General features: G+C 58.6%; 1 protein-coding gene across 3 annotated transcripts; it reads left to right on the forward strand.

Moving 5' to 3' along the window:
- Window positions 1-27,352, forward strand: SPATC1 (spermatogenesis and centriole associated 1). Of its 3 annotated transcripts, none has more exons than XM_043602055.1 (7): window positions 1-1,664; window positions 3,143-3,351; window positions 4,194-4,880; window positions 18,618-19,346; window positions 19,461-19,961; window positions 20,078-20,217; window positions 26,948-27,352. In XM_043602055.1, the coding sequence occupies exons 3-7, from the start codon at window positions 4,673-4,675 to the stop codon at window positions 27,275-27,277; spliced, it is 1,908 nt and encodes a 635-aa protein (XP_043457990.1). In that variant the 5' UTR covers window positions 1-1,664; window positions 3,143-3,351; window positions 4,194-4,672; the 3' UTR covers window positions 27,278-27,352. The 3 variants fall into 3 exon arrangements, with proteins under 3 accessions (XP_043457990.1, XP_043457989.1, XP_043457991.1); XM_043602054.1 differs by lacking the exon at window positions 1-1,664 and adding an exon at window positions 1,744-2,441; XM_043602056.1 differs by lacking the exon at window positions 1-1,664 and adding an exon at window positions 1,744-2,441 and having other exon boundaries at window positions 4,197-4,880.
- The last annotated feature ends 371 nt before the right edge of the window (window positions 27,353-27,723 follow it).

Genomic DNA, 27,723 nt, shown 5'->3' on the forward strand with positions numbered 1-27,723 from the left:
AAACCAGGCCCTCTGTGGCTCACCACTTCCCTCTGTGTTCTTGGAGGTTCCTGATAAGAATTCCTTCGGAAAGGTCCGTTGCGAGTGTGCTGAGGGCTGGGCAGAGGCCGACTCCTCATCCCTCGCCCCCGCTGCCCCCACCAGGAGCAGGTCGGCCCTGGCTGCCGGCCGGCAGAGGCACCACTCAGACCCCGGTCCGTTGCAGGGGAGGCTCATGTGGCACGTTGAGTGGACACAGCCCGCAGGAGGTGGGTGAGGGGTGGGGAAGCTCTGGGGGAGGGGCCTAAAGCCCAAGAGGTGCCGTGGGGGGTGCAGGCGGTGGAGGTGCCCCAGATGAGGGCTGGCGGAGAGGCTGGACTTCTGGAGGCCGAGAGGGTGGAGGACGCAGCAGAGACAGGCGGGGCCCGGGCTCGTGCCGCCTGAGGGTTCGTGAGAGAAAGTGCTGGTCGTGGACTCAGGGACACGATACAGGCTGCTGCACCTTGGGGCTCACCGGGGTCTCAGAAGCGCACTAGGGGGAAGAGAGGCATCGTTACCCCATTGGACAGATGGAGGAGGCGAGGCGCAGGGAGGAGACACAGTGAAGCCAGAGGCAGAGCCTGCAAGAGGGGGGCGGCTCGCAAGCCGAGGTCTGAAGAAGGAGGAAGAATCAAGGAGGGTCAGGGCTGGGGGGGAGGCGGCTGGGAGGCCCACCCCTGGAGCCCAGGGTCCGGAACCCCGCCGCCCGCCTGCAGCAGCCCCGGCCCTGGGCGCCCCTAGCCTGCAGGCCGCCCGGGCTCTCCCCTCCTGGCGCCTTCCGAACAAAGCTCTTTGTAGCTAACGAGCTCCAGAGACCGACAGAGGCCTCCTGGTCTCCGCTGGCCCCTCGGCCCTTCCTGAGGAGCGACCGAATGGACCCGTGGGGTTGGTGACCAAGTGACACTCACAGAAGAAGACGCTGCCTCTAGCCAAGGCCTGGAGAGACCTTCCCCTGAGGCACCCCTTCCCAGCTCCGGCTGGTCGGGCCCTGCCTGGATGAGCGGGGCCATCGCAGTCCTAAGGGGACAACATCAGGAGGGGACAACCGGTCCCTCAGAAACCTAGGGGCACATCCTCAGACACTCAGCAGGCCAGTTAGCGCCTGCCTTGTTTCTTCTGCCAGCATATCTTCTCCAGCTTCATGGGGAGAATGCTTCTAGGAAAAACAAAATTTAAGGATTGAATAAAAACTGTATGCACACATTTGCTGAGCATGTGCCAGGGCCTGTGCTGGACTCTAGAATGCAGAGTGGAGACCGTACGGCGGGGCCTTTGTCCTCTCCTGGGACACCACCCTGGGTCTTCCCTCTGAACAGAGCCGAGGGCCAGTGGGGGGTCAGAAAGGCCCCCTCCCCTGGCAGCTGCGGGAGACACACACACACACACACACACACCACACACACACACACACACACACGCTGCCTGAGCAGGGGTGAGGCTGGAGGCAGGAAGAGCAGGTCAAAGAGCAGGCTCCAAGACCTGCACCAAGCCCCAGCCCCAACTGCTGGGAAAGGTGGGAAGACCCGACTGGCCTTGGGGATCCGGGCGCCCCGGGGAAGGTCTGGACCAGGCACCGGACATGGAGGGCTGTGCACCGGTGTCCCCACCTGGAGGACGGAGACTGTTACAACACTGCCCGGCACACGGTAAGCACCCAAACCGAGCTGGCCACGGCCCTTTCATTGTCTGAAGTGAAGGAGAGGGAAAGGGAGGGAGGAGTCGCGGCTGGCATCCAGGAGGGCACTGCACTCGAGTGCCAGCTGGATCTGTGGGAGCACAGACTGGGCAGATTCCTCCCAGGAGCTCCTTGTGGGCCACAGGGTGGGACCCCAAGGCTGTAAGGGGCACAGCAGGCAGCACGGAAATGATCACCCAGCCAGGATTGCTAGGACTCTAGGGCCACGGGCAGCACGGTTCCTTCCCTGGGACCGCCTCCCACAAGCCCAGAACGGCACGCCGCAGCTCGCAGCTCGCCCGCCCGTGGGGACGGAGGTAGGAGGGTGTGGACAGAGGGCTCAGGTTAAAGGTCCCTGTTCTGTAGCAACTTTTTGCCTTGAGAAGATGGCTTTTACGAGGAAACTGACAAAGAGTCCCAAGCCAAGAAGGGAGCAAAGATCCCCTGAGGCCTCGCCAAGCTGCTGTGCTGAGCGGAATCTCAGGAGGCAAATTTGAATGGGGACAAACTGTGCAAAGCCAGTGACCCGAGACCAGCAGTGGAGACGCCTGACTCAGCACCAGTGGGGACACTGGAGGTGTGTGTGAAGTGAATTCCTAATGCGCCGTGAGGGATGCAGAGCAAACCCCGCGTGAAGCCGGGAAGCCGGGAAGCCGGGAGCTTCCTGCCAGTCCTTCGGGAAGGGTCAGGGAGAAGGCGGGGAGGGCCGCCCACTCCCTCTCGCTCCCGTCACGCCATCCAAGTTGCTGTGGGTAAAGCTTTGGCCGAAGCCCTCGCTCTTTGCAGACTTTTGCTACATCGTCCCAAACTCAAGCCGGCGAGGTTTGGGCACAGAAGGACAGTTGTACACAGGACAGAACAATGACAAGATAAGCGAACTGGAAGGAAGGGAGATAAGAGTGGAGGGACAGAGACCAGAGGGGGCCTGGGCTGTCCGCACGGGACGGGCCGCCGGCCGCGGCGCGGTGCCCGGAGACCCGGTGGGGGGGCGGCGGTCTGCCCCGGCCCCAGGCTGCACGGGGGGAAGGGGAAGGATAATAGAACAATCCCGGTGTTATTTTAGCTCCAGGGGTACAATATAGTGATTCACTAAACCCCCAATTTCTAACACAACGCCCGCCACACAGTAGGTGCTCAATATACCGTTTTCGGAGGGAAAAAGCACTGTGTAAAGGAAAGTATCAGTCGGATTCCTCAGATGTTAAGAGATTTAAGGAATGGGCTCGTGCAGTTGTGGGGACTGGCAAGTCCCAAATCTGTAGAGGAGGCCAGCGGGCTGGAAACTGAGGCAGCCGTGTGGGAGAGCAGCGAGGCAGGATTCCTTCCTCCCTGGAAAACCTGGGCTCCTGAGGTTTCCTGCTCCTGAGGCCTTCGGCTGCTTAGATGAGGCCCACCCACATCAAATCAACTGATTGTAGGTGCCAGTCACTTTACAAGATATTTTCACAGCAATATCTACACCAGTGTTCGACCAGACACCTGGGCACCGTAGCTCAGCCCCACTGACCCGTCAACGGAACCACCCCAGCTGCATCAACCCAAGGAGAGGCCAACAGCCAGGCAAGACTGGATGGTAGAAGGCGAGTGGGAAAGCCATGAGAAGCTCACTTCCCCACACTGTGAACAGCAGAGGCTGACGACACCCCTCCCCCCACCAGGTGAAAGGGGCCACAGTGACGCAGCCGCGATGACTGTCCAGGGTGTGGGAGGAGGGTGGGGGCAGGCCCCCATTGTGAGGCCCAGGTAGAATGCTCAACTCAGGCTGACTCCGAACCAGTCCTCACCCCCACCTCCGGCTTAGACCTGGGCCTCACTGCCCTCTCCGCCTGGGTGGACACCCCAGGACACCGCCTCACTTGACTCCCAAGGTCAGACCCCCCAAGATTTCTGAGCAGGCGGTTCTTAAAAAGGGAGCACGGGGGCGCCTGGGTGGCTCAGTCGGTTGGGCAGCCGACTTCGGCTCAGGTCACGATCTCGCGGTCCGTGAGTTCGAGCCCCACGTCGGGCTCTGGGCTGATGGCTCAGAGCCTGGAGCCTGCTTCCATTCTGTGTCTCCCTCTCTCTCTGCCCCTCCCCCGTTCATGCTCTGTCTCTCTCTGTCTCAAAAATAAATAAACATTAAAAAAAATTAAAAAAAAAAAGAAAGGGAACATGACAGGGACTCCCAGGCCTGAATTCACGAAACCTGACGACCTGCCGAAGAACACAGTCTTGGGTCTTGAACTCACGCGGGTGCCGTGGGGGGAAGGGTGGGGCCCCTAGTCACCAGAAGCGGAGACTCCAAGCTATAGGGAGCCAGGAGCGTGGACAAGGGAGCCCCCGGGCCAGCAGTCAGAGACAGGCTTTGAGCACCTGGGTTGGAAGAAAGTATGGCCACTGTCCAGGGGCCCAAGGTACAATGTCCTGGAGAGAGGCCAACAGGCTAGCTCCAGGTGTGCCCAGCGTCCCAAGGAAAGGGTGCCCTAGCCAGGAAGACGGGTGATGAGTTTCCACTCCACAGAAGGTCACTGGTTACCCACCTGCAGTGCACCTAGGCCCTCTGCTGGGTGCTGGGGAGCTACAGCACGCCCACGTCACCGTAAAGTGAGCCCAACAGCACCAGCAGCCAAGTGCACAGAGCCAGGTAAGCGCTGTATTGGAGGCGCGGCTGCAGGGAAGCCTAGAGGGCAGAGATGAGCTCGCTGGGGTGACAGGACGCTTGAGGGAGCAGGCCCCTGCAGACACAGGAGGGGTCGGTGCATCCCAGCCGAGGCAGGACCTGTGCACAGGCCTGGAGCACGGAGGGCTGAGCCTGGCAGAGCAGAGAGGGCCGGGAGCGGGGCACAGCCTCTGACCTCACAATACCCAGGGCCCACTGGGCCAGCCTTGCCTCTGGCAAACCCTGGTGCCCTCCTCCCGCCCGGGCGAGGCCCGGGGCCCTGGGCAGTCTCCAGGTGCAGAGCCCCGACTCGGGCTGCACCCATCCCGTTGCCCCGGGGCATGTCTCTACTCGCCAATTATGAGGGGCTCCGGCATCAGATCGAGAGGCTGGTGAGGGAGAACGAGGAGCTAAAGAAGCTGGTGCGGCTCATTCGGGAGAATCACGAGCTCAAGTCGGCGATCAAGACGCAGGCGGGCGGCCTGGGCATCAGCGGCTTCAGCACCGGGTTCGGCCAGATGGCGGCCACTCCTCAACACCAGGGAAACTGTAAGAGACTGGGGCGGGGAGGGGGTCTCTGGGAGTGCTGGAGACAGGGCACGGAGAGTAACGAGCGGGTGGGACGGTGGCCCCACCAGGGGAGGACACGGGACCATCGGGACGGAGGGCAGAGCTGGGCACCAATTCCTGCACCCTGATGGGAGGAGGCCCCGCTCACCCCCCTCCTCTAGGCTGACCGTCCAAGCAGCCCCAAAGGCTGCGAATTTCCCAGCTGTGGGATCCAAATGTGCCGCGCTCCTGGGTCTAGTGTGTCGCTTGCCCTCCTTCCCCCTCCCCCCTCCCCCCCCCAGCACCCCCCAGGGCCCTGCGCCTAGAGATGGCCACTGACAGACAGCCCAGATCCAGGAGCCAGGGACAGAAACCAGGACCGAAGCTGAGGTCTGGGAGTCATTAGCGTGTGGCAGAGCCCTGGGGCTGGAGAAGATGTAGGGTGAGACGGAAGAGGCAAAGCACTAGCGGGCATTTGCAGAAAAAGTGGTGATCGGCAGGCTGGGGCCTCGGGAGCAGGGACTGAGCCAGGAGGGGGCTGGGAGGCCACGCGGCTGAGTGTGGTGATAGGGGCAGGGAGGGGCTGGGGACAGAAAGCTGTGGGCAGAAACTGGCTGGCACTGAAGATAACGGAGGGGGAATTTCTGGGGGTGGCAAGGCCCCAGGGTGAGGCAATAGGAGTCGGCGGCTGGCAGTGTGCTGTGAAGGTTACACAGGGCGAGCCGGCGATAAAACCCCGCGGCGGTCACACCGCAGCCGTGCCCTCCCGACAGGGTCCTCCCTGTGCCGGAGAAGGCCCTGCGCCCCGCCCTCCCGCTGGCCCCTTCGTCCCCAGTCGGGCCCAGAATGGTCTTCCTCCCCGAGAGGAGGACTCTGCCCATCCTGGGGCCCCTGCAGCTCGGCCGTGGGCCACAACACTCAGCTGCTCCGGGAAGGTCACAGGTGGCTTCCTAAGTGCCACATCCTTCTAAACCTCTGCATGCAATTTGGGACCGATGACCCCCCTCTTTCTGGGTTTACCCTGGGCAGCGTCACCCACCCCCTGCTCCGGGCGAGCCCGGGCCCCGCGCTCCACCGCCAGCCAGCCCAGCACGGGCCCCCATCCTCCACGGGGCTGGAGGCCCCTGCAGACAGTCGTGCAGGCCCAGCAACTCCCTGGCACTCGGCTCACTCCCAACCACACGTTTCTGATTGAGAACTTGGCCTTTCCACTGGGATGCTAAGCCCTCCCAGGTCTGTGCTCCTGCCCTGAGGGTCCCACGCCAGGCCCTTACTCTTGGAAGCTGCCTCCCTCTGGTCCCCACACACCGGCTTCCCTGCTCTTGAACCACACTGTTCATCCGCGCGGCCTTCACCCCCCTCACTGGCCACAAGAGCACAGGCCTCTCCTCGGAAAGGCTTTATTGTAACGACTGAGACAATGCGTCGGCAAAAATAAAGACGCGGGGAGATACAAAATAAAAGAAATCTCAAAGCTTCACAAAAAAAGTAAGTCTTCTCCTTTTGGGCTTGATTCTTAACAGAATCCTTGGGCCACGTTGGTTCCTCCCCCTCCTGAGGGGCCCGGCTTAGGGGGTTAGGAAAGGCTTTCTGGAGGGGGTGAGCCCACGGTGGTGGGAAGGCATTAGCGGGCGAGCAGCAGCTCCTGCAAACGCCAGGACCAGGGGGCAGCAGGGACGCGGGACCCGTCAGTGAGGCTGACGCCCAGGCTGTGTGTGGGTGAACGTACTGGGTGCGTGGGGGGGGGGGGGGCGGCTAAGTGTGTTTGTACTGTGTGAGAATCGTGTGATTGTATCTGTGAGTGTCCTGTGAGTGTCCGTGTGGTTGTATCTGTGTGTGTGTGAAATCTGTGTGGTTGTATCTGTGACTGTGTGGGGTATTATCAGGGCCAGTGACACTGAGCGGTACGGCTAAAGAGGTCAGCAGAGGTCAGATCAGTGGGGACACAGGCCCGTTCCTAAGGGCAGAGAGCAGGGCCCGGTGGTTGTGGCGGAGTGAGCGAGCTCCTGCTGCGGAAGGGTCCCTCCAGCTGCTGTGGGGACGGGATTCGGAGGAGACGAGAGCGAGGCCAGGCCGCGCCGGCTGACGCTGAGGCCCTTGCAGCCCTGCGGGTGGCAGACCGCGGCCCGAACTAGGGGCGGAGAGAGACTGACTCAAGCTAACTGCTTGGATGTGCAGGACGGACAAGGGAGTCCAGAAGGTGTCTCCGTTCGGGCAGAGGTGGTGGGGTGCCTGGCAGCGTGACCTCCTGAGACTGCGGGACTCTCCGTCCCCGCGCCCAGCCAAGGAGGATCCCTGTGGTGGCCTCGGAGGAACTTTCTCTTTCTCGGGCGACTTCCTGCTTCTGCCTGCTCCTTGTGACTCACCTTCCTCGTGGAGTCAGGCTTTCACTCTTGATTGCCTCTTGTGAACTCAACCTCCAGTTCCTCTTTCCGGGCTCGCCCTTGCACTCTGTGTACGCTCAGGCCCACGGTGCGGGGCTCAGGCCCATCCCCGCGGGAGAGGCAGCCCGGGCTGTGCCTGTGCTCCAGCGGCGCAGGGCTACCCCCGGCTGGGAAGACGCCTGCGTGGAGCCACCAGTCCTGAAGCTCCGGCAGACGTCAGGGCTGGAGGGAGAAGGTTCAGGAGTATTGACCGCTGAAGCCGCAGGAGGGGTGAGGCCACCTGAGAGGGGCGAGCGCAGCCAGTGCACGAGAGAAGCGGGGAGGCGAGGGAAACCTCAGAGTGTGATGTCACAGAAGCCAAGGCACGGCTTCGAGGGGGCAGAGTGTCAACAGAATAAAGGCCGAAGAGTCCAGGGCCTCCGCTGACCTGGTGTGAACGAGCTCGGTTAGACTTGACCTCCACCACAGGTGCTAGCGGCCCAGGCCGTGAGGTGAAGAGTGAGGAGTGACGGAGAAAGCGGCACAGTAGGCGGCTGACGCTCCGTTCCCGAGGTGCGGCTGGGGGCAGGCAGGAGCTGCTCGGACGAAGCCAGGCTCCTCCAGATGGCCGAGACCTGACCTTGTCCCTCTGCGGCGGGAAGGAGCCAGGAGAGGCGCTGGGAGGTGCCCCCACGGAGGGGAGGGAGGGCAGGAGGCTGAGGAAACCGGGACCATGGCTTCCATTCTCCCTGGAAAGATGACACCGTGGGAGCCGAAGATGAGGAAGGTGTGACACCGTGGATGCGGCGGGAGCTGAGAGTGGGACCTGGGGGGGTCCGTCTGGCTGTGCAGGGAGCTCGGATGGTGCCACCCGCCTTGGACCCCTTGGACCCCTTGGACCGTAAAGGCGGCAAGCCACCAACTTGCTCAGCAGCGTTTGTTTGGGGCTCTGGAGGCGGGGGAGGCGGCAGGGACGCAGGCAGGCGGAGCAAGGCCGGGTTTGGGCACCTCACAGAGGGAAACGGAGGCCAGCTGAGCTGTGGGACGCGGAGGCAACGAAGACGCCCGTGTGCTGGAGATCCGAGAGGCTCCAAGCCGGGTGCCAAGAGTTCTGAGCGGGGCAGAAGGCACTCCTGCACGCTCAGTGTGGGTAACCAGAGCAGGTGGAATGAACTTCACAGGGAAGAACAGGTGCCACGAGGTTCGGGCCTTGGCCCTGGGAGCACGGCAGGTGGGAGGTGGAGTCAGGATGGGATTTGGGCTCCAGGAGCCCTGCCCTGGGATGTCCCAGCAGATGGAAGACGGATGGGAAATCGGGCCTGTTGGAGTAGGGAGGAAACGAGGGCCAAACTGAGTGCACAAGGGACCACAACAGTGGCTGTCGGGACAGGCCAGCTGGGGGGCAGGGCTCCGCTGCTCTCCGGGCCGGGACCTCCCCCGCCCGGACTCCTCTACCCAGGCCCACTCTGTTCCCAGCCCCTGCTGCCCTCTGTCCATCCTCGTGGGAGCTTCAGGCAGGTGGAAGTTTCCTGCCGCGGGGTGCGGCCTACTTCCTTTTTACCACCCCTGCTCCCCACCACCTCCCCCACCCCTTTGCTGCCCCCAAACCAGGGGCTTCCCTCCCCTCCAAGTCTGTCCATCCTCTCGGGGCCTTCTCCATACTCCCCACCTCCCCAGGACCCGTCCCTCCTGCATCAGAATCCCAGCCACCCTCCTCAAATCTTCTCACACCCCTCAGGATCAGGATCAACTCCCCCTCAGGACCATGGTCTCCGGGATACAAACTCCCACCTGGCTCCTAACCCTACCCTGACCCGCCCTCTACCTCCCATCCCAGGATCTGACTCTAAGCACCCTAGGCCTATCCTCCCGGGACCCACCCCCCCTGGGGACCGTCCTCCTCTTAGGATCCGTCCTCCTCCTGGACACCCCTCCCGGCCATCGAGACCCATCCCCCCACCAGGCCCCCAGGACTAGACCCCCACTCAGGGCCAGCCCTCTCTCCCAGGCCCTGTCATCATCCCCTTGGGCTCTTTCCCCCCTTCCTGTCGCCCCAGCACTCTTGGAACCCTCAGCTAAAGCCACTGACCACTCTCCCCTCTGTGGCCCAGCTTCCCTCTCCATTTTCCCCGGGTCAAACACTGCAGCTGGGATGCTCTGGCCCCGCCTCCACGCAGATCCTCCTCCCAGGGATCTGGCCCCGCCCCGTGAGGGCCCCGCCGGTGCTCTGGACCCGCCTCGTGTCGGCCCCGCCCAGTGCCCTGGCCCCGCCTCGTGACGGTCCCGCCCCATGAGGGCTCCGCCCAGTGTTCTGGCTCCACCTCATGACGGCCCCGCCCCTTTCGGGTCCTGCCCGGTGAGGGCCTGCCCAGGGCTCTAGCCCCGCCTCGCGACGGCCCCGCCCAGTGCTCTGGCCCCGCCTCGTGACGGCCCCGCCCCATGAGGGCCCTCGGGCCTCGCCTCGTTTTGGCCCCGTGAGGATCTCGCTCCTGTGAGGGCCTGCCCAGTGCTCTGAACCCCAGTGAGGGCCCCGTCCCCTGCCGTGGGAGAACCCGGTTTTTGTGGAGACCGGCGACTGCCTCCCTCAGGGGGGCGGGGTGGAGGCCAGAGGACCCTGGGCGGGATGCCCGGCCAGGGTCTACCCCTGGGCCTTGCTGACCTGGGGACCCCAATGGGGCCTCGGAGGGAAGCGAGGGACTGCCCTAGAGGAGCAGGTTGGGGGGATCAGAGTTCAGTCAAGCAATTTATTTATTTAAAAAAATTTTTGAGTTTATTTACTTTTGAGAAAGAAAGACAGTTTTGGGGGGGGGGGCACAGACAGAGAATCTCCAGCAGACTCCTCACTTTAAGGCAGAGCCCAACTCAGGGCTCAAGCCCGTGAACTGTGAGGTCATGACCTGAGCTGAAATCAAGAGCCCAAAGCTTAACGGACTGAGCCACCCAGGTGTCCCAGTTAAGCACTTTAAAACGTTGTAAGCTGCATTTGCAAATCTAAGACATTTGCTTATCGTTTTAACATTAATCTTCCGATGTAACGAGCAAACCTTCTTAGACCCTAGATAATTCTTACGTATAAAATAAACTATAAACACGGTGAATCTAAAACTCTTTGAGGCTCTAATACTGTACCTAAGCCTAGGAAGATTTCAACTTGCAAATCTAAATCAATCAAATACAAATTAGGAAAAGATTAAAACAATCACAAGTACATTTTGCATTAGGATGCAAAGCTAAGGGACTGAAATCTCCTAAGTTTTTATGGAGATTCCAGGCAGCCCCTGCTGTGCGATCCGAGCGCCAGGTGTACGCCACGTGATCAACCCTCCCACGCACCACCTGGTGCTCACCCCACCTGCGACCCTTCACCCCCCACCCCTCCCCTGCCGCAGCGGTGGGTTCTCTGTACTGAAGAGTCTGTTTCTTGGTTTGCCTCTCGCTCCCTTGTTTTTTGAGGCTTTCATCTTTTTGTTTCTTAAATTCCTTATGTGAGTGAAATCTTTCTCTGATTTATTTCGCTGACGCTAATACCCTCCAGCTCCATCCGCGTCCTTGCAAACGGCAAGATTGCCTTCCTCTTCGTGGCTGAGTAATGTTCCCTTGTGTATTTACACTACATCTTTTTCCCTCAGATCCAGGATTAGGGTCTGGTTTAGGGCCACAATAAGGGGTAGGGTGTTTTGTTTGTTTGTTGTTTTAGGGCCAGGGTGAGGGTGTGGGCCTCTTTTCCTGCCGTTTAGAGACCTCTCCAGAGAATAAAACCGCAGACTTCGGTGGGGGTGAGAATAAACAAGGCAGTCATCCACCAAGCTGAGGCGAAGAGGGGATTTGTTGCTCTCTAAGTGGATTTTCTATTGGCCCTTCTCTTTTTATCTCTATCTTCACACCCATCTTCAGAAATACTATACATTCTTTTTTGTTGTTGGTTTTGGTTTTGATCTGCACTCCCGTTAGTTAACACAGCGGGTCGGATCAGCTTCAGGTGTAGGATGTAATGACTCAGCACCTCCATACGCCGCCCAGTCCACCCAGAGCACCCAGTGCTGATCCCAAGTGCGCTGCTTCACCCATCCCCCACCCCCCCCCCCGGAGGCCAGCAATATAACAACTTTATTGAGATACAATTCGCATACCATACACTTTGCCCACTTAAAAGTGTGTGATCCAGCAGATTTTTGTATACTCAAGGTGTGTACAAAGCACCACAATTTGAGAACGCTTCCGTCAGCCCAAGAAGAAACCTGTCAACTAGCTGTTACTGCCTACCCCTTCAAAACTCTCAGCAACCATTTATCTACTTTCTATTTTTATGAATTTGCCTATTCTGGATCTTTTTAAAAAGTTTTTTTAATGTTTATTTATTTTTGAGACAGAGAGAGACAGAGCATGAGTGGGGGAGGGGCAGAGAGAGAGGGAGACACAGAATCGGAAGCAGGCTCCAGGCTCCGAGCTGTCGGCACAGAGCCCGACGCAGGGCTCGAACCCACAGACCGCGAGATCATGACCTGAGCCGAAGTCGGACGCTTAACCGACTGCGCCACCCAGGCACCCCTGGATATTTCTTATAAATGAATCACACATACGTGGCTTTTGGGTCAGGTTTCCCTCACTGAGCATAATGTTTTCAAGGTTTATCCATGTTGTGGCATAAATCAGTACTTTTAGCTGGGATTGTGGTTTTTTTTGTTGTTTCAGGGATGAATAATATTTCATTAATGGCTATGCAACATTTTGTTTATTCGTCAGTTGATGGACTTTTGGATTGTTTCCTCTTTTGGGGTACCATGGATCACACTGCTGTAAACATCCATATATGAGTTTCTGTGTGGATTTATGTTTCCATTTCTCTGGGGTATATATCTAAGAGTAGCATTGCTCGGTCATATGGTAACTCTATGTTTAACTGTTCGAGAAACTGCCAGATCGTCTCCCAAAGTGGCTGCACTATTTTTCATTCGCACCAGCAATGTATGAGTGTTCCAATTTCTCTATATCCTTGCCAATACTTATTATCTGATTTTTTAATTATAGCCATCCTAGAGTGTGAAGTGGTTTTGATTTGCATTTCCCTGGTGCATAATAATGCTGAACATCTTTTCTGTGCTTATTGGCCATTTGTATATCATCTTTGAGAAATGTCTGTTCATGTCCTTTGCCCGTTTTTAAGTTGGGCCATTTATCTTTTTATTACTGACTTGTAAGAGTTCTTTCTAAATCCAAGTCCCTTACCAAATATGTGACCTGCAAGTGTTTTCTCCCATTCCATGTTGTCTTTTTTACCTTCTCGAAGGTGTCTTTTGAAGCAGAAGCTTTTAATTTGGATGACGTCCATCTCATCTATTGCTTCTTTCGTTGCTCACGCTTTTGGGATCACTTTTAAGACTCCATGGCCAAATCCAAGGTCATGGAAATTTACCCCTATGTCTTCTTTTTTTTTTTTTTAAGTGTATTTATTTTGTTTTGAGAGAGGGAGAGAGCACGAGTGGGGGAGGGTCAGAGAGAGAGAGGAGACAGCGAGAATCCCAAGCAGACTCTCCACTGAGAGTGCAGAACCCAATGTGGGGCTCGAACCCACAAACCATGAGGTCGTGACCTGAAGTTGGATGTTCAACCAACTGAGCCGCCCAAGCACTCCTGCCCCTGTGTTTCCTTCTAAGAATTTTACAGTTTTAGCTCTTACAGCGAAGCCTTGATCCATTTAACTTTTGTATATGATAGGAGGTAAGCGTCCAACTTCATTCTTTCACACGTGGGTTCCAGTTGTCCCAGCCCCATTTTTTGAAAAGATTATTCTTTCCCTATTGAATTGTCTTGGCCTCTTCATCAAAAACGAGACCACAGATACATGGGTTTATTTCTGGACTCCCTATTCTATTCCATTTATCTATATGTCCCTCCTTATGCCAGAGTCACAGAATCTTGATTACTGTACCAAGTTTTGAAATCTGAAACTGAGTCCTCAACTAACTTGCTTCCTTCCTTCGCTTCTTTCTTCTCTCTCTGTTTTTTTGTTTTGTTTTGTTTTGTTTTTTTAAGGTAGTGTAAAGAGAGTGAAGTGCAGGCTAAGCAGTGATTGTAACAATGAGTCCTCTTTTTTAAAATGTGGCTTTGGCCGTTCTGGGTCCCTTGCAATTCCTTGTGAATTTAAGGTTCAGCTCGGCCGTCTCTACAAAGAAGTCAGTTTGCATCCTGACGGAGATTGCACTGAATCTGAAGATAAACATGGAGAGCACTGCTAGCAACAATATTAATATTGTTACTTCCAATATAAATTAATATAAATTGGCTTCCAGTGTGTGAACGTGGGACGTTTTTCTGTGTATTTAGATCTTCTTTAATTTCTTTCAAAAATGCTTGTAGTGGGGCGCCTGGGTGGCGCAGTCGGTTAAGCGTCCGACTTCAGCCAGGTCACGATCTCGCGGTCCGGGAGTTCGAGCCCCGCGTCGGGCTCTGGGCTGATGGCTCAGAGCCTGGAGCCTGTTTCTGATTCTGTGTCTCCCTCTCTCTCTCTGCCCCTCCCCCGTTCATGCTCTGTCTCTCTCTGTCCCAAAAATGAATAAACGTTGAAAAAAAAAATTAAAAAAAAAATGCTTGTAGTTTGGGGCGTCTGGGGGGGGCTCAGTCAGTTAAGCGTCCGACTTCAGGTCAGGTCATGATCTCACAGTTCACGGGTTCAAACCCTGCATCGGGCTCTGTGCCGACAGCTCGGAGCCTGGAGCCTGCTTCCGATTCTGTGTCTCCCTCTCTCTCTGCCCCTCCCCTACTTGTGCTCTCTCTCTCTCAAAAAAAAACAACAAACTTTTTAAAAAATGTAGTTTTCAGACAATATGCTTTGCGTTTCGTTTTTTTTTTTCCTTTATTCATTTTTGAGAAACAGAGACAGAGTGCGAGTGGCGGGGGGGGGGGGGAGCAGAGAGAGAGGGAGACACAGAATGCGAAGCAGGCGTCAGGCTCCGAGCGGTCAGCACAGAGCCTGATGCTGGGCTCGAACCCACAGACCGTGAGATCATGACCTGAGCCGAAGTCAGATGCTTAACCAACCGAGCCACCCAGGGGCCCTACATTTCTTTTGTTAAATTTATTTCTAAATATTTTATTCTTTTGATGCTGGTTTTTATTTTTGAAATATTCATTGCAAATGTTTGGAAACACAGTTGACTTTTGTAGACCCTGATGAATCTGGCTCTCTGTATCCTGAGGACCACACAACCCTCGTTCGGATAGTGACATGCTATCTGATTGAATTTTGGATCTTGTATGGCTCTCTCGGTGGCCACAGTTTCTCTGGTCATTCTGTGGACACTTCCTTCCGTGGTCCGATTAAGCTCTCGGTGGCTGAAGGCACAGATAGATCTCAGTTCCTATCCTGACCAATTTCTTTTTCATCACCCAGTTTCATCTCCACTCGCATACACATCATTTTCTTCTTCTTTATGGAACACTTGCTGTGGCCCATGCACTGTTCTAGGAGGAGGGACACAGTGGCCCACAGACCCACCCCTGCCCTTACGAGGCATCCGTTCTAATGGGGGGAGACGGGTCAAACTGTAAGTCAATGTAGAGCATCCACAGCCTCTCAGGAGGAAATTGCGCAGGAGAAAGGAACGGGACGGCTGGGGTGAGGGGACTGGTGATTTCCGGTGGAGGACCTCACCGAGGAGGTCACGAATGACGAATGGCGAATGACGGCATGGGTGGAGCGCGGGGCCGCCGCCACGCAGCGGGGCGAGCGCTCCAGGCCGAGGAAGCAGTCAGCGCACAGACGGAGGCCTGCGTGTGCCCGGAGCGCTCCCGGAGCAGAAAGGAGCCCCAGGGGCAGAAGCAGAGTGTGCAAGGGGGAGACGGGGAGAATTGAGGTCAGAGAGGTGACAGGCCAGATCATGGAGGGCCCCGCATGATCTAGCACTAAAAACAAGATGGTGAGCTGATGGGCACTTTAACTGGTACACACTGGCAGACGTTGGAGGGCGAAAGCTGGCATCAGGAGACCAGCCGGGAGGTTCCTGCGACAGTCTGGCCGGGCACCATTGGTATGGACCAGGGCGAGGCCGTGCAGGGGTGCGCGTGCACGACTCAGGGCCCACGAGCAGGTGCGGCAAGCAGGCCGGAGGCGGGGTGTGCCTGATGACGAGTGTTGGGGCTGACTGCACCGTCTGGGGTCCAGCCTGAGGAGCCAGCGGGGCATGGAGCCGGTCTCCGGTGCCCACGACACAGGGGCTCGCCGAGGACGAGCGGACTCGGGGAGCCCGAGGCGCCCCCGGGAAGGCAGATGAGGCGGGGCCGGCGGCGCCTGGAGGAAACCAGGTCACCGGGAGCCTGATGCCAAACCAAGACGGGGTTTCACGGAGGAGGAGCGCTCCGCTGTGTGAGCACCACCCACGAGGAAGGTGGGGCCCGAGAACCGGCGGCGGGTTCTGCAGTGTGGGGCCGCCGCTGCCCTCAGTGAGTGTCCGGGTGGAAGGGGGGAGAAAGCCTGGCCGGAGAGGGTGTGGGAGGAAGAGGAGAAAATGGAGGGAGATGACGCGTGGGGACGTCTTAGAGGGACACGGAGGAGAGACGTGGGGGGCCAGCCACGTGGGAACCTGATCCCCAGGTCTGCGGGGGGGCCTGGCTGCGCTGGGGGGGCACCACTGGACGCTCCTGCGGTTCCCAACTGTGCGGTTCCTCTCTCACATCACCCGGACCCTCAGAGGAGACAGCCCAGCAGGACAGACGCCCCGGGTCCCGCCTGTGTCCCTGCTTCCTCCTGACGTCCTCGTCCTCGGCTCCTTGAGGCCCTCCCCTAACCTGCGCCCCGCTGCCCTTCCCTTTCGGGCTCTTCCTCCCCACGGCTCCTTCTCTTTGGCCCACACTTTCATTGTCCCTTTGATCCTAAAGCAAAAATCCCCAAAAAGCCAAAACCAGAAATCATAAAAGAACCAACCGACTGGTTGACTGGATTGTGCAATTTTAATGTATTCGTTTGGAAAACACAAGTAACAAAACTTGAAACAAAAGTAAAGTGACCGGACCTTTTGCCACACGGTCCTTGGGCAGACGTCTGAGCCACAGCCCAGGGACTTCCGGGGGGAATGCCACAATGTTTCTGAGGGGTCTTAAAGAAGGTAGATTTAGCAGTGTGCGTTAAGGACCTCTAGGATGTCTACTTTAAGGGGGAAGAATCGATAAGAAGGACTTTTGTAGTATAACCTCAGCATCACTCACCGTCAGGGAGATGCCCGAACCACAAGGAGCCAGCACCTCACAGTCAGAACGAAATCAACGACACCAGAAGCCACAGGCGTGGGCGAGGATGTGGAGGAATCGGAATCCTTTCGCCCTGCTGGTGGGAATGCAAACTGGTGCGGCCGCTCTGGAGAGCAGCATGGGGGGGGGGGGGAGTGTCCTCAAAACGTTGAAAACAGAGCTACCCTTCAACCCAGCAATTGCACTACTAGGTATTTACCCAAAGGACACAAAAATACAGATTCGATGCCCCAGTGTTTGTGGCAGCACTTTCAACAATAGCCAAGTTATGGAAAGAGCCCAAGTGTCCGTCGACTGATGAATGGATGACGAAGACGTGTGTATACACACGACGGACTATTACTCAGCCAAGAACAGAATGAAATCTTGCCCGTTTGCAGTAACACGGACGAAGCTAGAGAGTAGTGTTCTAAGCAAGATAAGTCTGTCAGAGAAAGACAATGTGATTTCACTGACATGCGGAATTGAAGAAAAAAACCGAACGAGCAAATGGGGGGGAAGAAAGAAAGAAAGAGAGAAACAGAGAGGCAAAGCGAGAAACAGACTGTGAACTCCAGAGAAGACACGGCAGGTCACCAGAGGGGAGGGGAGTGGGGGCGGGTGAGCTAGGTGGGGGGGGGGGATAAAGGGGTGCACTTGTGATGTATGGAAGGGATGGTTTTCTATGTTATTTTCCAAAATCTAATATTACACTGTTGGTTAAGTGACTGGAATTGAAATTGAAAACTTAATAAAAAAAAAAGATTTAGGTAGTAGAATTAGTTGTCATTGGGAAAATTGGAGTCAATTTGGTGCCCATCGATCGAGGAGGCTCCACATGGTGGCAGGTGGGGGAGCTGGGAACCGCAGCGGCCACGGAGCAGCGTCCTCAGGGAAGGGTGCCGCTGGGAGGCCGCGTGGGGGCCCAGCCGGACGACAAGTGGACGGAAGGACACGGGCGACAGAGAAGGCCCAGGAGCAAAGAACGGACTTTACAGTTTTAAGTGATTGAACGAGAATCAGAGGAATACTATTTCTGGACACGCGGAAAGCACCCAAAACTCAAACATCAGCGTCTCTGAATAAAGTTTTACTGGTACAGACCCACCGTATTTGTTTCCGTGACGTCTGGGGCCACGCTGGCACCACAGCCCCCAAGGTGATTGGTCACAAGAGAGACCGGACGCAAAACTGGCCGTATTCACCACCAGCCCTTAATAGACAAGGTCCGCCTACCCCTGATCTATAAACTCGCGGAGAGAGTCTTCAAGGCAACGCGGAGCTTTTCATCACGCCTAACGGCAGGATGACAGGACTGCGACGGTTTCTAATCTTTCTTTGGACTTTTCCGTAGCTCCATTCTTTCTCGGTAGTGAGCGAGCGCGTGACGCCTAACGACAACCGCCTAACTGGCGGTTTTCACACTGCGCCCTCCCCCAGCTTCCGTGCCCCCAGGGGTCTTCTCCCCCCAGGCAGTGGTCATTCAAGGGCTCGCTCCTCAGGAACCCAAGGGAAATGGGCGGTCTGCCCCCCCACCCCGCGCAGGGATCCAGGAGTATGACGCAGCCGTGTCTGGGCCAGCCCGCCCTCTTGAACCTGCATTCGCTATTCCCGGGGACACTGCGGGCAGGCACGGACGAGCCACCGTCGGTGCCGCTGAGGCTCTGTGCCTGTCCCAGCTCTGGCCTCCCTGAGCGTCCCACACCTGGTGCAGCTCTGCTGTCCCCACAAGGACAGTGGTCAGGAGGCCCCGGGCCCACTGCTCCCCACCAGGGAACGGATGGGTCCACTTGGCCACCTGGGGGACCACCGCCAGGAGACCCTCCTCAGTGAGGGCTCAGTAGCTCAGTGCAGTGGGCACATGGAGGGCTGGGCGGCTGTGGAAGGGCCCTGTGACTTGGGGGGGGGGGCAGGTGTGCAGAGAAGTGAGCCCAGGGGGACAAGGCTGCCTCAGAGGACGGAGAAGAAGCGGGCCAGACCCTCCGGTGGGATCTGCCGAGTCGCCCCACAGACCCCGTCGGCGGGGGAGGGTCATTGTCCGGCCACCCAAGAGACAGGCGCAGAGCTGGTCAGCTCGTCAGAGGCAGGCAGGCACCCGGGCCCTCCCCCAGTGGGCCCGCCGGGGTCTCAGTGCTTTCTCTGTGTCCCCCAGGTGTCTTCCTGCCCCCGTCCCCGGCAGCAGCACACGAGCCCGTCCTGGAAGAAGTGGGCGTTGTGGCTCTGGCACCCCTGGCCGACATGCTAAACAGCCCGCAGCCCGGCCCCACGGCAGGCCCCATCGTGAGCCCCCTGACGGGCCCCCTCAGCACCTTGCTGCCCGGTCTAGGGCCCATGTCACAGAGCGGCCTGTTCTCCAGCATCCTGACCGGCCCCCTGACTCCGAGCAGCCCCCTGGCCAGGCCCCTGGCAGTGGCCCCAGGAGGCACACTGGGCAGCTCCATGGGCACGGTCTCCACCGGCCCTCTGACTCCGAGCAGCACCCTGGCCGGCCTCATGGCAGTGTCCCCAAGAGGCACACTGGGAAGCTCCATGGGCCTGCCCTCCACCGGCCCCCCGACTCCGAGCAGCCCCCTGGCCGGGCCCCTGGCAGTGGCCCCAGGAGGCATACTGGGCAGCTCCATGGGCACGGCCTCCACCGGCCCCCTGACCCCGAGCAGCCCCCTGATGGCACCTACGACAGGCACAGTGGCCATCTCTCTGAGCAGCCCTCTGCTCACCTCCACAGCTGCCCCTCTGGGTGTTTCTCAGAACCTTGTGGCCAACCCCGTGAGCAATCTGGTGCTGCCGGAGGCCCAGAGGGTGCGGCTGACAGAGCCGTTCCGAGGATGCCCATCTGGAACCCCTCCCTCCGCTGGAGCAGGGCCTGCTGGCACCACCAAAGGTACCCGGTGCAGGGGGAGGGACAGGAGGGCACCCCCAGCCCCCGCCAGGCCGGTCCTGGGTCCTGACTTGCTCTGACCCTCCTTCTCTCCTCTCTGCCCCACAACGTCACTAGTCCCAATGTCCACTGAGCACCCACAGCCGACCCAGGACCCGGAGCCTCTCGGCGTGACATTTGTGGGCGTGCCCTTGCACACCTCTACCCCCATGGAGACCAAGGGCGCAGCTGGCCCCGGGACGGCCTTCTCCTTCAGCACCTCGGACGCCCGGGCCCAGCCCGGTGCCCCCCAGGGACAAGCAGTTCCTGCCCCTGCCCCCGTCGCCCCTACTGCTGCCCCCCAAGCTACCACCGGCTACGCCTCCCCCGGCACCACCCACGTTGCCCAGTGCCCACCCCCGTCCCCCACCCGGGCACACCACCCCCCCACCCAGCCCTCATCCACCCCCCACTCCCCTCCTCGAAATCCGCATTCCCCACCTCGCACCTCGTCCTCCCCGGCTTCAGTCAACGACCCCCGGGGTCCACGCGGCACAGAAACATCTCGGAAAAGCATGGCAGAGTTGGAACGGAAGCTGGCCCACAGGAAGATCAGCAGGTTTCCGGACAGCCCCCGAGGTCTGTGACACAAGTGCAGCAACACCAGTTGGGCGGGGCCTCCCCCGCTGCCCCTGTGGCCCTCCCCGGCCCGGCCTGGGCCGAGGACCACTCCCTCCACCCCCTGTTGTCCTCAGAGTCGAGGCAGCTGGCCTGGGAGCGGCTGGTGGGGGAGATCGCCTTCCAGCTGGACCGCAGGATCCTGTCCAGTATCTTCCCCGAGCGCGTGCGCCTGTACGGCTTCACCGTCTCCAACATCCCAGAGAAGATCATCCAGGTGCCCGGTGCCCGGTTCCCCCTCACCACCAGAGGCCCTGTCCCTGTCACCCATTGGGGGGGGGTGCGGGCCTTGGAGGAGCCGCTGGGGGGGCCCTGCGCACCAGCCTGGCCAAGCCCATCAGAGTCCGAGGGCACCCTGTGGTGGAGGAGGCATGGCGTTCAGCCCCAGTGGCCAAAAGGTGTCCAGGGCGCCTGGCAGCGGGAGCCTGTGGGCCTAGCCACGTGGCCTCCCCAGGGGACAGTGCAGGGCAGGGTCCTGAGCACGGTCACGTCTGCACTGCCCCCCTTTGTCACTGCAGTGGCTTCCAGATGGCCAGCCCTCATTCCCAGGGGCCCTTCCCCCACTAACAGAGCTGATGCCTACCCCCCCCCCCCACCTCCCCACCGCTGCTGGTGCCCTCTAGGGTCACTGAGGTGGCACAGGGTAGACAGGTCCCAGAACCTCTGAGCAGCTGGTGGCCTCATGACCAGGGACCTCAGGCCCAGGCTCATTCCAGTACATTCTTAGCACGCCATCCACTGAGCCTGCTTCCTGTGAGGGACACGGCACACAGGGCTTTTCTGGGCACACCTACCTTGCCACCGAGTGCGGGAAGCTTGGTGTTCAGCCCCAGTGGCCAAAAGGCGTCCAGGGCACTGGGAGCCTTGGAAGACACTGGGAGGGGAGCCGTCACGGGGTGTGGGCTGTGCCTGGCTGGATGCCCAGAGGAGGCTGTCCAGAACGATCGATCGCCTGTGCCTCCTCTCCCACCAGCGCGCCAACTCTGGCTGGGCCCCCACGCCGGGGGACGGGAGAGGCGAGCCTTTGGGACTTTCCTTGGGAAACAGGCCTCTGTTCCTGGCCACTTTCTCTCCAGCGTTTTTATCTGTAGACTATAGACCTGGTGTGTGATCGGCAGGAATAGCTCAGGGCTACCGTGGGCTCATCTGAGTCCCGGTTTGAGCTCGCCTTTTCCTTTGGTGTGTGTCTCCTTTGGTTCGGTTTTTAATTTTAATGTGGTCAGAATGATCTACCTTTCCCTTTGTTTGTACTTTTCACGACTCCCTTAAAGCTAGAGCGGTAGAGGGCTGGGCCCGGCCCTGAATCCATGTCACTTACCCCCCCACCCCCCACCCAGCCCCAGGTGTGTGGGCTCTCCAACCGCCGCTCTGACTGTCCCCAGCCCATGCTGTCCTCCTTGGTGCAGTGACAGAGCCCGGCACCTGTCTTCTTCCAGATTGTTTCAGCTCCTCTGGGCCTCTCGCTCAGTGTGAATTTTAGGAGCACCCGTCAAGCTCCAGGAAAAACCTCATTCAAGTATTTGGTTCTGCATCACTTCCCAGATTGAACAGGGGGACGTTTCACATCTTTACGGTGTCGGTTGTTCGGATACCTCTGCCATTTCTGCTGCCCATGTCAGTGGGGCCCACCGTGGTCACGTTTGGTCTGAGGGTCCTTGATGCACAGCCAGGACCCCCGCCGCCAAGGCTGGGTCTCAAGTGCAGACTGGCCATGGCTAGTTAGAAACTGGCAAACGACACGGGCGTAAGCACAATATTTACGTCTCTACAGTGTTGCAGCTGATATCCAGTTGGCAAAGATGACATTGGATTACAATGTCTGGTTTAAAGTGTGGTAGAGCTTTCCCACTGTTTGAAACCCACCTTTAGACGGAAGGTGATAAAGACGTATCACCGTTGACACAGGACTCTGCCCTGAGTCCGCTGTGCGAGCCCTCTGGTCCCCGGCCCCTCTCCACTTAGCGGGAGCCGGCAGTTCTGCCCAGGACTCCACAGTCACAGCACCAGCCGGTAACTCCTAGAGGAGACGCAGGAAGATGAGGGCGGGTTGTACCGAAGGCACTTTTCTCCGGCGTCTGAGGAAGTCAAGGAGCTCGGTGCCCCCTGGGCCAGTGCTTGTGGGGGAGGGGCTGCGGCTGGCACCAAACACTCATTCCGTCCCCAGTCCCGGAGCCATTGGCCCCATTCACCTTCCATCAGCAATGACCAGTGCTGCCAGGGTCCTACACTTGTGCCCAAGCTCCTGAGAAGCGCCCTGCCGAGCCCACCCGCACAGACGCTGTCTTCGGGGTCTGACACCCCCCCAGCTGGCCCGCCGCAGGGTGACCCTGTCTGGTTCCACCCGAGGAGCACGAACGCTCTCAAGGCCATCCATCCTGCCTGCTGGCCTGGCCCATTTGTTGATTCCTATCAGGATCCAATTCCACTTTGCCTAGACTTTTATTTCCTTTCCTGAAAACATCTTGTTTTTCTGCGCGTTGAACTCCAGTGTTGGTCGTTGTTAGAATCCCTAAATTCTATCCAGACCCACCACCCCTGGTCAAACCTGATGTCCGAACCTGGCTCGTTTGCTTCACGGATGCTGGATAGTTTGACGACTGACAAGTTTCAATAGAGCCCCGTTGCCGAATGAGGACTTGTTGACTGTTTTCAATGAATCTGGTCATCTGTTTTATAAGTTCACGGTCAGCTGTGCCATCTTTTAAACTCAACTAAAAGTTGTTCTGGTGCCCAGACCTGTCACCTCTTCTCCCCAGCTGCAAATATCTTCTGCTCCAGGTGGGGGTGGGGTGCTCCGAGTACCTTCCTTTCAGCTTGCAATCACAGCAGACCTGAGCCCAGCACCCGTTTGAGGGTCACGGAGGCACCTCATGGCTGTGTCCAGCCGGGTCCTGGGCCCCCTAGTGCTCTCTGGAGCCCCACGCACTGGCCTGCTGACAACAGTTGTGGTGTTTGCATAATGGTTTGTTTCCAGCTACCACGCCAAACTCTTGTTCTGGTTCTAATAGCCTGTATATCATCTTGGCTTTTCTATGTAGACGGTCATATTGTACAGTGTTTACAAGAAGCAGATAATACAGCAACCTCATCCTGTTTCTGGCTTGACTGCAAACACACACGTCAAGTCTGTCCATTAAGTACAATGTGTGTCCAGGCTTTTTGCCAAATCTTCTTCAGTCACAGTTCTTGGTTGCAGATAACAGAATCAACACTAGCTGATGTAAACAGAAAGAGGTTTGTTATACATGTTTAGGTGAGGACACAAAACTGGGCACAGAAGTTGGTATGGCTGCCCCTGAAGAACCAGGGTCATAGCCACTGCACTCTCGGGGACCCCTGCTCCCCCTGGGCACCACCGTCTCCCGGCATCCACATCCGCCTGCAAGTTCCACTCACGGGCCCTGCTGGGCAGAAGCCCAGGTCGCAGAGGTCGCTAAGCCACAGGCGAGTCTGGAAAAGGCTTTCAGCTTCAGAAAAGCACTAGAACAGAAGCCTGATGAGGCAGCTTCAGCCCCTGCCACATCAGGTTAAGTTTTTCCTCTTCCTCATTCATTGACACCTTTGGGGGGTTTTCTTAATCATGAATACTTTTATGAATGTATTTTCTGCCTTTCATTGAAAAGATCACACGAGTTTTCCCTCCCTCCCTTTTAACATTTCGGAAGGACACATGAGAAGGTATTCTGATCATAAACCGCACTGTATCCCGGTGTTTTTGTTTTTGAGAGAGGGGGAGAAAGAGGGCGCGCGATCAGGTGTGGGAGGGGCAGCGGGGGGGGGGGGGGGGGAGACACAGAATCCAAAACAGGATCCAGGCTCTGAGCTAACGTGGGGCTTGAACTCATGAGCCGTGAGATCAGGACCTGAGCCGAAGTCCCACGCTTAACCAGCTGAGCCCCCCAGGCGCCCCACCCTCGTGTTTTTAACGCCTCCAGATGCCGTCTGCGGTTATTTACGACTTCTGCAGCTTCGCTACTTATCTCGCGAACACGCCGAGCTGCCGTGGCAGAAAGAAGGGGCGTCAGGAAGCCGCGTGTCCCTCTCCCCGTGAGGCCGCGGCCGCTGCCCACCCCCTGGCGCGCGTCTGGGCCCAGGGTCCCGGACTCCGCCCAGGGGGCGGGGCTGACGGTCCCAGTCTCACCCCATTGGCCCGGTCTCGGTGACGTCAGGCCTTGCGGCCGTCGAGGACGCGGGGTCGCAGGTGGGAGTTTCCCTCCGCAGGGGAAGGCGGGGCTTCGGTGCGCTCGCGGGGTTTTCTTGCTGATCCTCTGTTGATCCTTAGGATTCCTTTTCCTCGGTTCAGCTCTTTCTTTCCTTCTGCTTCCTTTTGGTTTGCTTTATTCCTCCTTCTGGGGCTGAGCACTTAAGTCATTTTATTTTACACAGCCTGTGTTTGGAAATACGTGTGGGGCAAGGCAGTTCGCTCTATATTTAACCAGTGGTGCAGCAGGTGGACCCGCCCGGCCCGGTGGCCTCCCACCCACGGGCGGGGGCTTCTCAGGTGTAAGGATTTCACAAGCTGCTTTGGATTTTCTCTCTAACCCAAGAGTCAGGATGCACGCTCCAGTCTCCGCCCTCTGAGGGACGTGCGGCCGCCTCTTGAGCGTTGCTTTCTAACGGGAACAAGGGCTGAACCTTTGCCGCCGTTTCCCTTAGCACTGAACACGTGTTCGGCGTCGTTTCCAGAATGGAAAGACTGGGTGGTGAACACATGTGCTCAGTTTCTTGCAGGTGCGTGCGTATTTGGTAGCACCTGTTCTCTCCTCCACATCTGGTCCGGCACCAGGTCCTCTGCTGAGTCTCCCTCTAAAGATGTTTCCCATGTATACGCCTGCGTCTACATTCACCTAGGCCCTGGACTAAACTGCTAGCACCTTACTATCCTTCCCCTCCATCTCTTCACTCCTATTATGGAGCATTCAGTGCATACCAAGTTTATATCAGACGGTCTCTGTGCTCCAGGAGCTCGCCCACTCCTGGGGAGGTCTTCAATAAATAAGAAAAGCCATAAATATGTATGCTACAGGTCCAGGGGGTGACACATGCTACGGGGGAGGGGGGGCAGGAGAGTTGAGGCTGGGAGCTAGGCACTGAGATGGCTTTGCTGCCTCCTCCCCGCCTGTATATACCCTGGCCTCATCCTGGCCAACTATGTCACCCCTCCTCCATTCCTTTGAAACACAATTCTGCTCAACGTGAGAGCCCACTGATGTGTCCCCTGGAGCCGGGACCGCCTCAAGGGGGTGCACACCGGTACAGATGCTGTGCTCAGCACCCCCTAGAGACATTTCCTTTACTCTTCAAAGCAGCTGTCAGGTGGTTTGCTTTCCTCCGTGTCAGAGCAGGGGAGGCTCAGACCCAGTGTGGGGACAGAAGCGCTCCCTGAACCCGGCCCTCCCTGTGGGCCCCTCTCCTTGCTCTGTGCTCTGCCTCCTGGTACCTTCCAAGCCACGCATGCTGTTCCTTGTCCTGGAAGTTTCTTTCCTCCTGAGATCCTCGTCCCTCAGACCTCAGCCCAGCACCCTCTTCCCTCCAGAGTCCCCTCCCCGCGGCAACACTCACAGTAGCGTCCCTCTCCTTGGCGCTGTCATCACCATAAACTCAGAGGGCTTTGCTCACACTTGAATCCCATCACCTGGTATGGTGCCCTGCACAGGGGAGGGCTGCGAATTATCTGCAGGACAGAGCCCTCCCCCTCTCTTGCTTCGGTGCCCGCTGCTCCCTCGCTTCCGTGGAGTGCTTGTCCGCCCTCACTTGCCTCACCTGTGCTCCTCTCTCAAGAGGTCACCTCCTCGGGGCGGCCGCAGCCTTGCGTCTCAGTGTAAGTGTGCCCACACTGCTCTTCCCCGTCCAGTACCCTGGCAGGGTGGGCGCAGGGTGCCCACCCCTGACTTCTGCTCCTGTCTGGAGCTCCACGCGCCACATCTGGCACACAGCAGGCACTCAGCCACAGCCCGGGAGTGAGCATATAATGGGTTCTGATGTCCTCGGGGGCTGGGGCTTAAAGCTACCCACTCACTGTGCTCTGTGCCGTCCAGCGGCCCCACTCGTCACCCACAGATGGTGGCTGAACTCCTGCAGCCTGCCTGACGGCACAGGAGCAGGTGAAAGGAGGGAGAAGGCTCAGGGGCCGGGAGGAGCCTAGAGGCAGGGAGATGAGCTTACTCCAGTGACCGTGCAGCGGGGGTGCTGAGCACAGGGCTCCAGGTACGTCTGCCAGCGGTCAGGCGTCACTTTGGCTGAGCCGAGCCAGGAGTCCCGTGCTCTATTCACAAGACCACCTGGGGAGGAAAGGACAGGGGACATTCTCGGAGAAAGTGACGCCTCAGCAGCTCGTCCCAGCAGGTTAGGAACCAGCAGGTGGGCATCCAGGAATGGTTGGAAGGGGATGAGCAGGGCCAGAGTGGGGACCTTGCAGGTCAGCCTGGCCCCAAGAGGTGGGACGTGTAGGAGGGCCTCAGGCAAGAGACCCCATCTACTTCAGACCTGACATTCTGTGGGCCTGCGGGCAGCTGCACGTGTGACAGAGACGTAATGCGCAGGACTCGGTGAAAATGAAAATACAGGGCTCTCTGTTCAAAACCTATAAAGAACTTCAAGATGGCTACAGCAGGACTCGAAGCTGAGCGTGGGCCCTTCTGAGCCGGGGCCCTGAGTGAATGTCCAGGTCACATGCCCGAGGGGCAACGGCAGGAGTGGGGAGGAGGGGCCGCTCTCCTGGCGAGATGCCGCGGGATGCAGTCACTGCCCGGTTGGAAGGCACAGGCAGGGAAGAAGCGGGTGGAGACCCACCGGGTTGCTGCCAGTCCCCAGACCTCTCTCCCAGGGCCTCCAGGACACCTCCCTCCAGCACATCGCCACAGCCACACCCCTCAGCCGCACCTGCCCCTCTCTTGCCTTTGTGGCGGTGGGAGCAGGAGGGGCCCTGACGGCCGCTCTCCCCTCAGGCCTCCCTGAACCCCGGCGACCACAAGCTGGATGAAGAGCTGTGCCAGACGCTCACGCAGCGCTACGTGAGCATCATGAACCGGCTGCAGAGCCTGGGCTACGACGGGCGGGTGCACCCGGCGCTCACCGAGCAGCTGGTGAACGCCTACGGGATCCTGCGTGAGAGGCCAGAGCTGGCCGCGTCCGAGGGCGGCTCCTACACCGTGGACTTCCTGCAGCGCGTGCTGGTGGAGACCGTGCACCCCAGCATGCTCACCGACGCCCTGCTGCTGCTCTCCTGCCTCAACCAGCTGGCGCATGACGATGGCAAGCCTATGTTCATCTGGTGATGCCGGCTCCTGCCAGCCAGGCCCGCTCTGCCCCGCTCCTCGGTGCCAGGCCATTAAAGCTTCCCACACACGCTAGCCGCTGGGCCCCGGGCCGGAACTCCTGGGGGTGCTGCCTCCGCCGGGGTGGCCCACCAGCACCTCCTCCCCCCGCACCCCTGCAACCCCGCTTGCCCTGGGGCTCCAGGCCCACCCCGGGGTCCTCGGAGAGAGCCCCGAGACCAAAGCTTGGCAGCTGTCCGCTGAGGGGGGTGGTGTTCAAAGGTCCCCAGCCGCCGCCGGCCTGCGGGTGAGAGCAGCGGGAGCCCCTGAGACCCGGAGGGGGAAGAGCAGGAAGCAAGGAGGAGCCCACCCGGCAGGGAAGGGCCGTGGCTGTGCCAGCAGCATTAGCGCTGTACAGAGAGCTAAAGCCTGGGTGCAGAGTGGAAGGCAGAAGACAAGGATGCGGA

This window comes from Prionailurus bengalensis, chromosome F2, assembly GCF_016509475.1.
Source record: "Prionailurus bengalensis isolate Pbe53 chromosome F2, Fcat_Pben_1.1_paternal_pri, whole genome shotgun sequence".
Taxonomy (NCBI): Eukaryota; Metazoa; Chordata; class Mammalia; order Carnivora; family Felidae; genus Prionailurus; species Prionailurus bengalensis.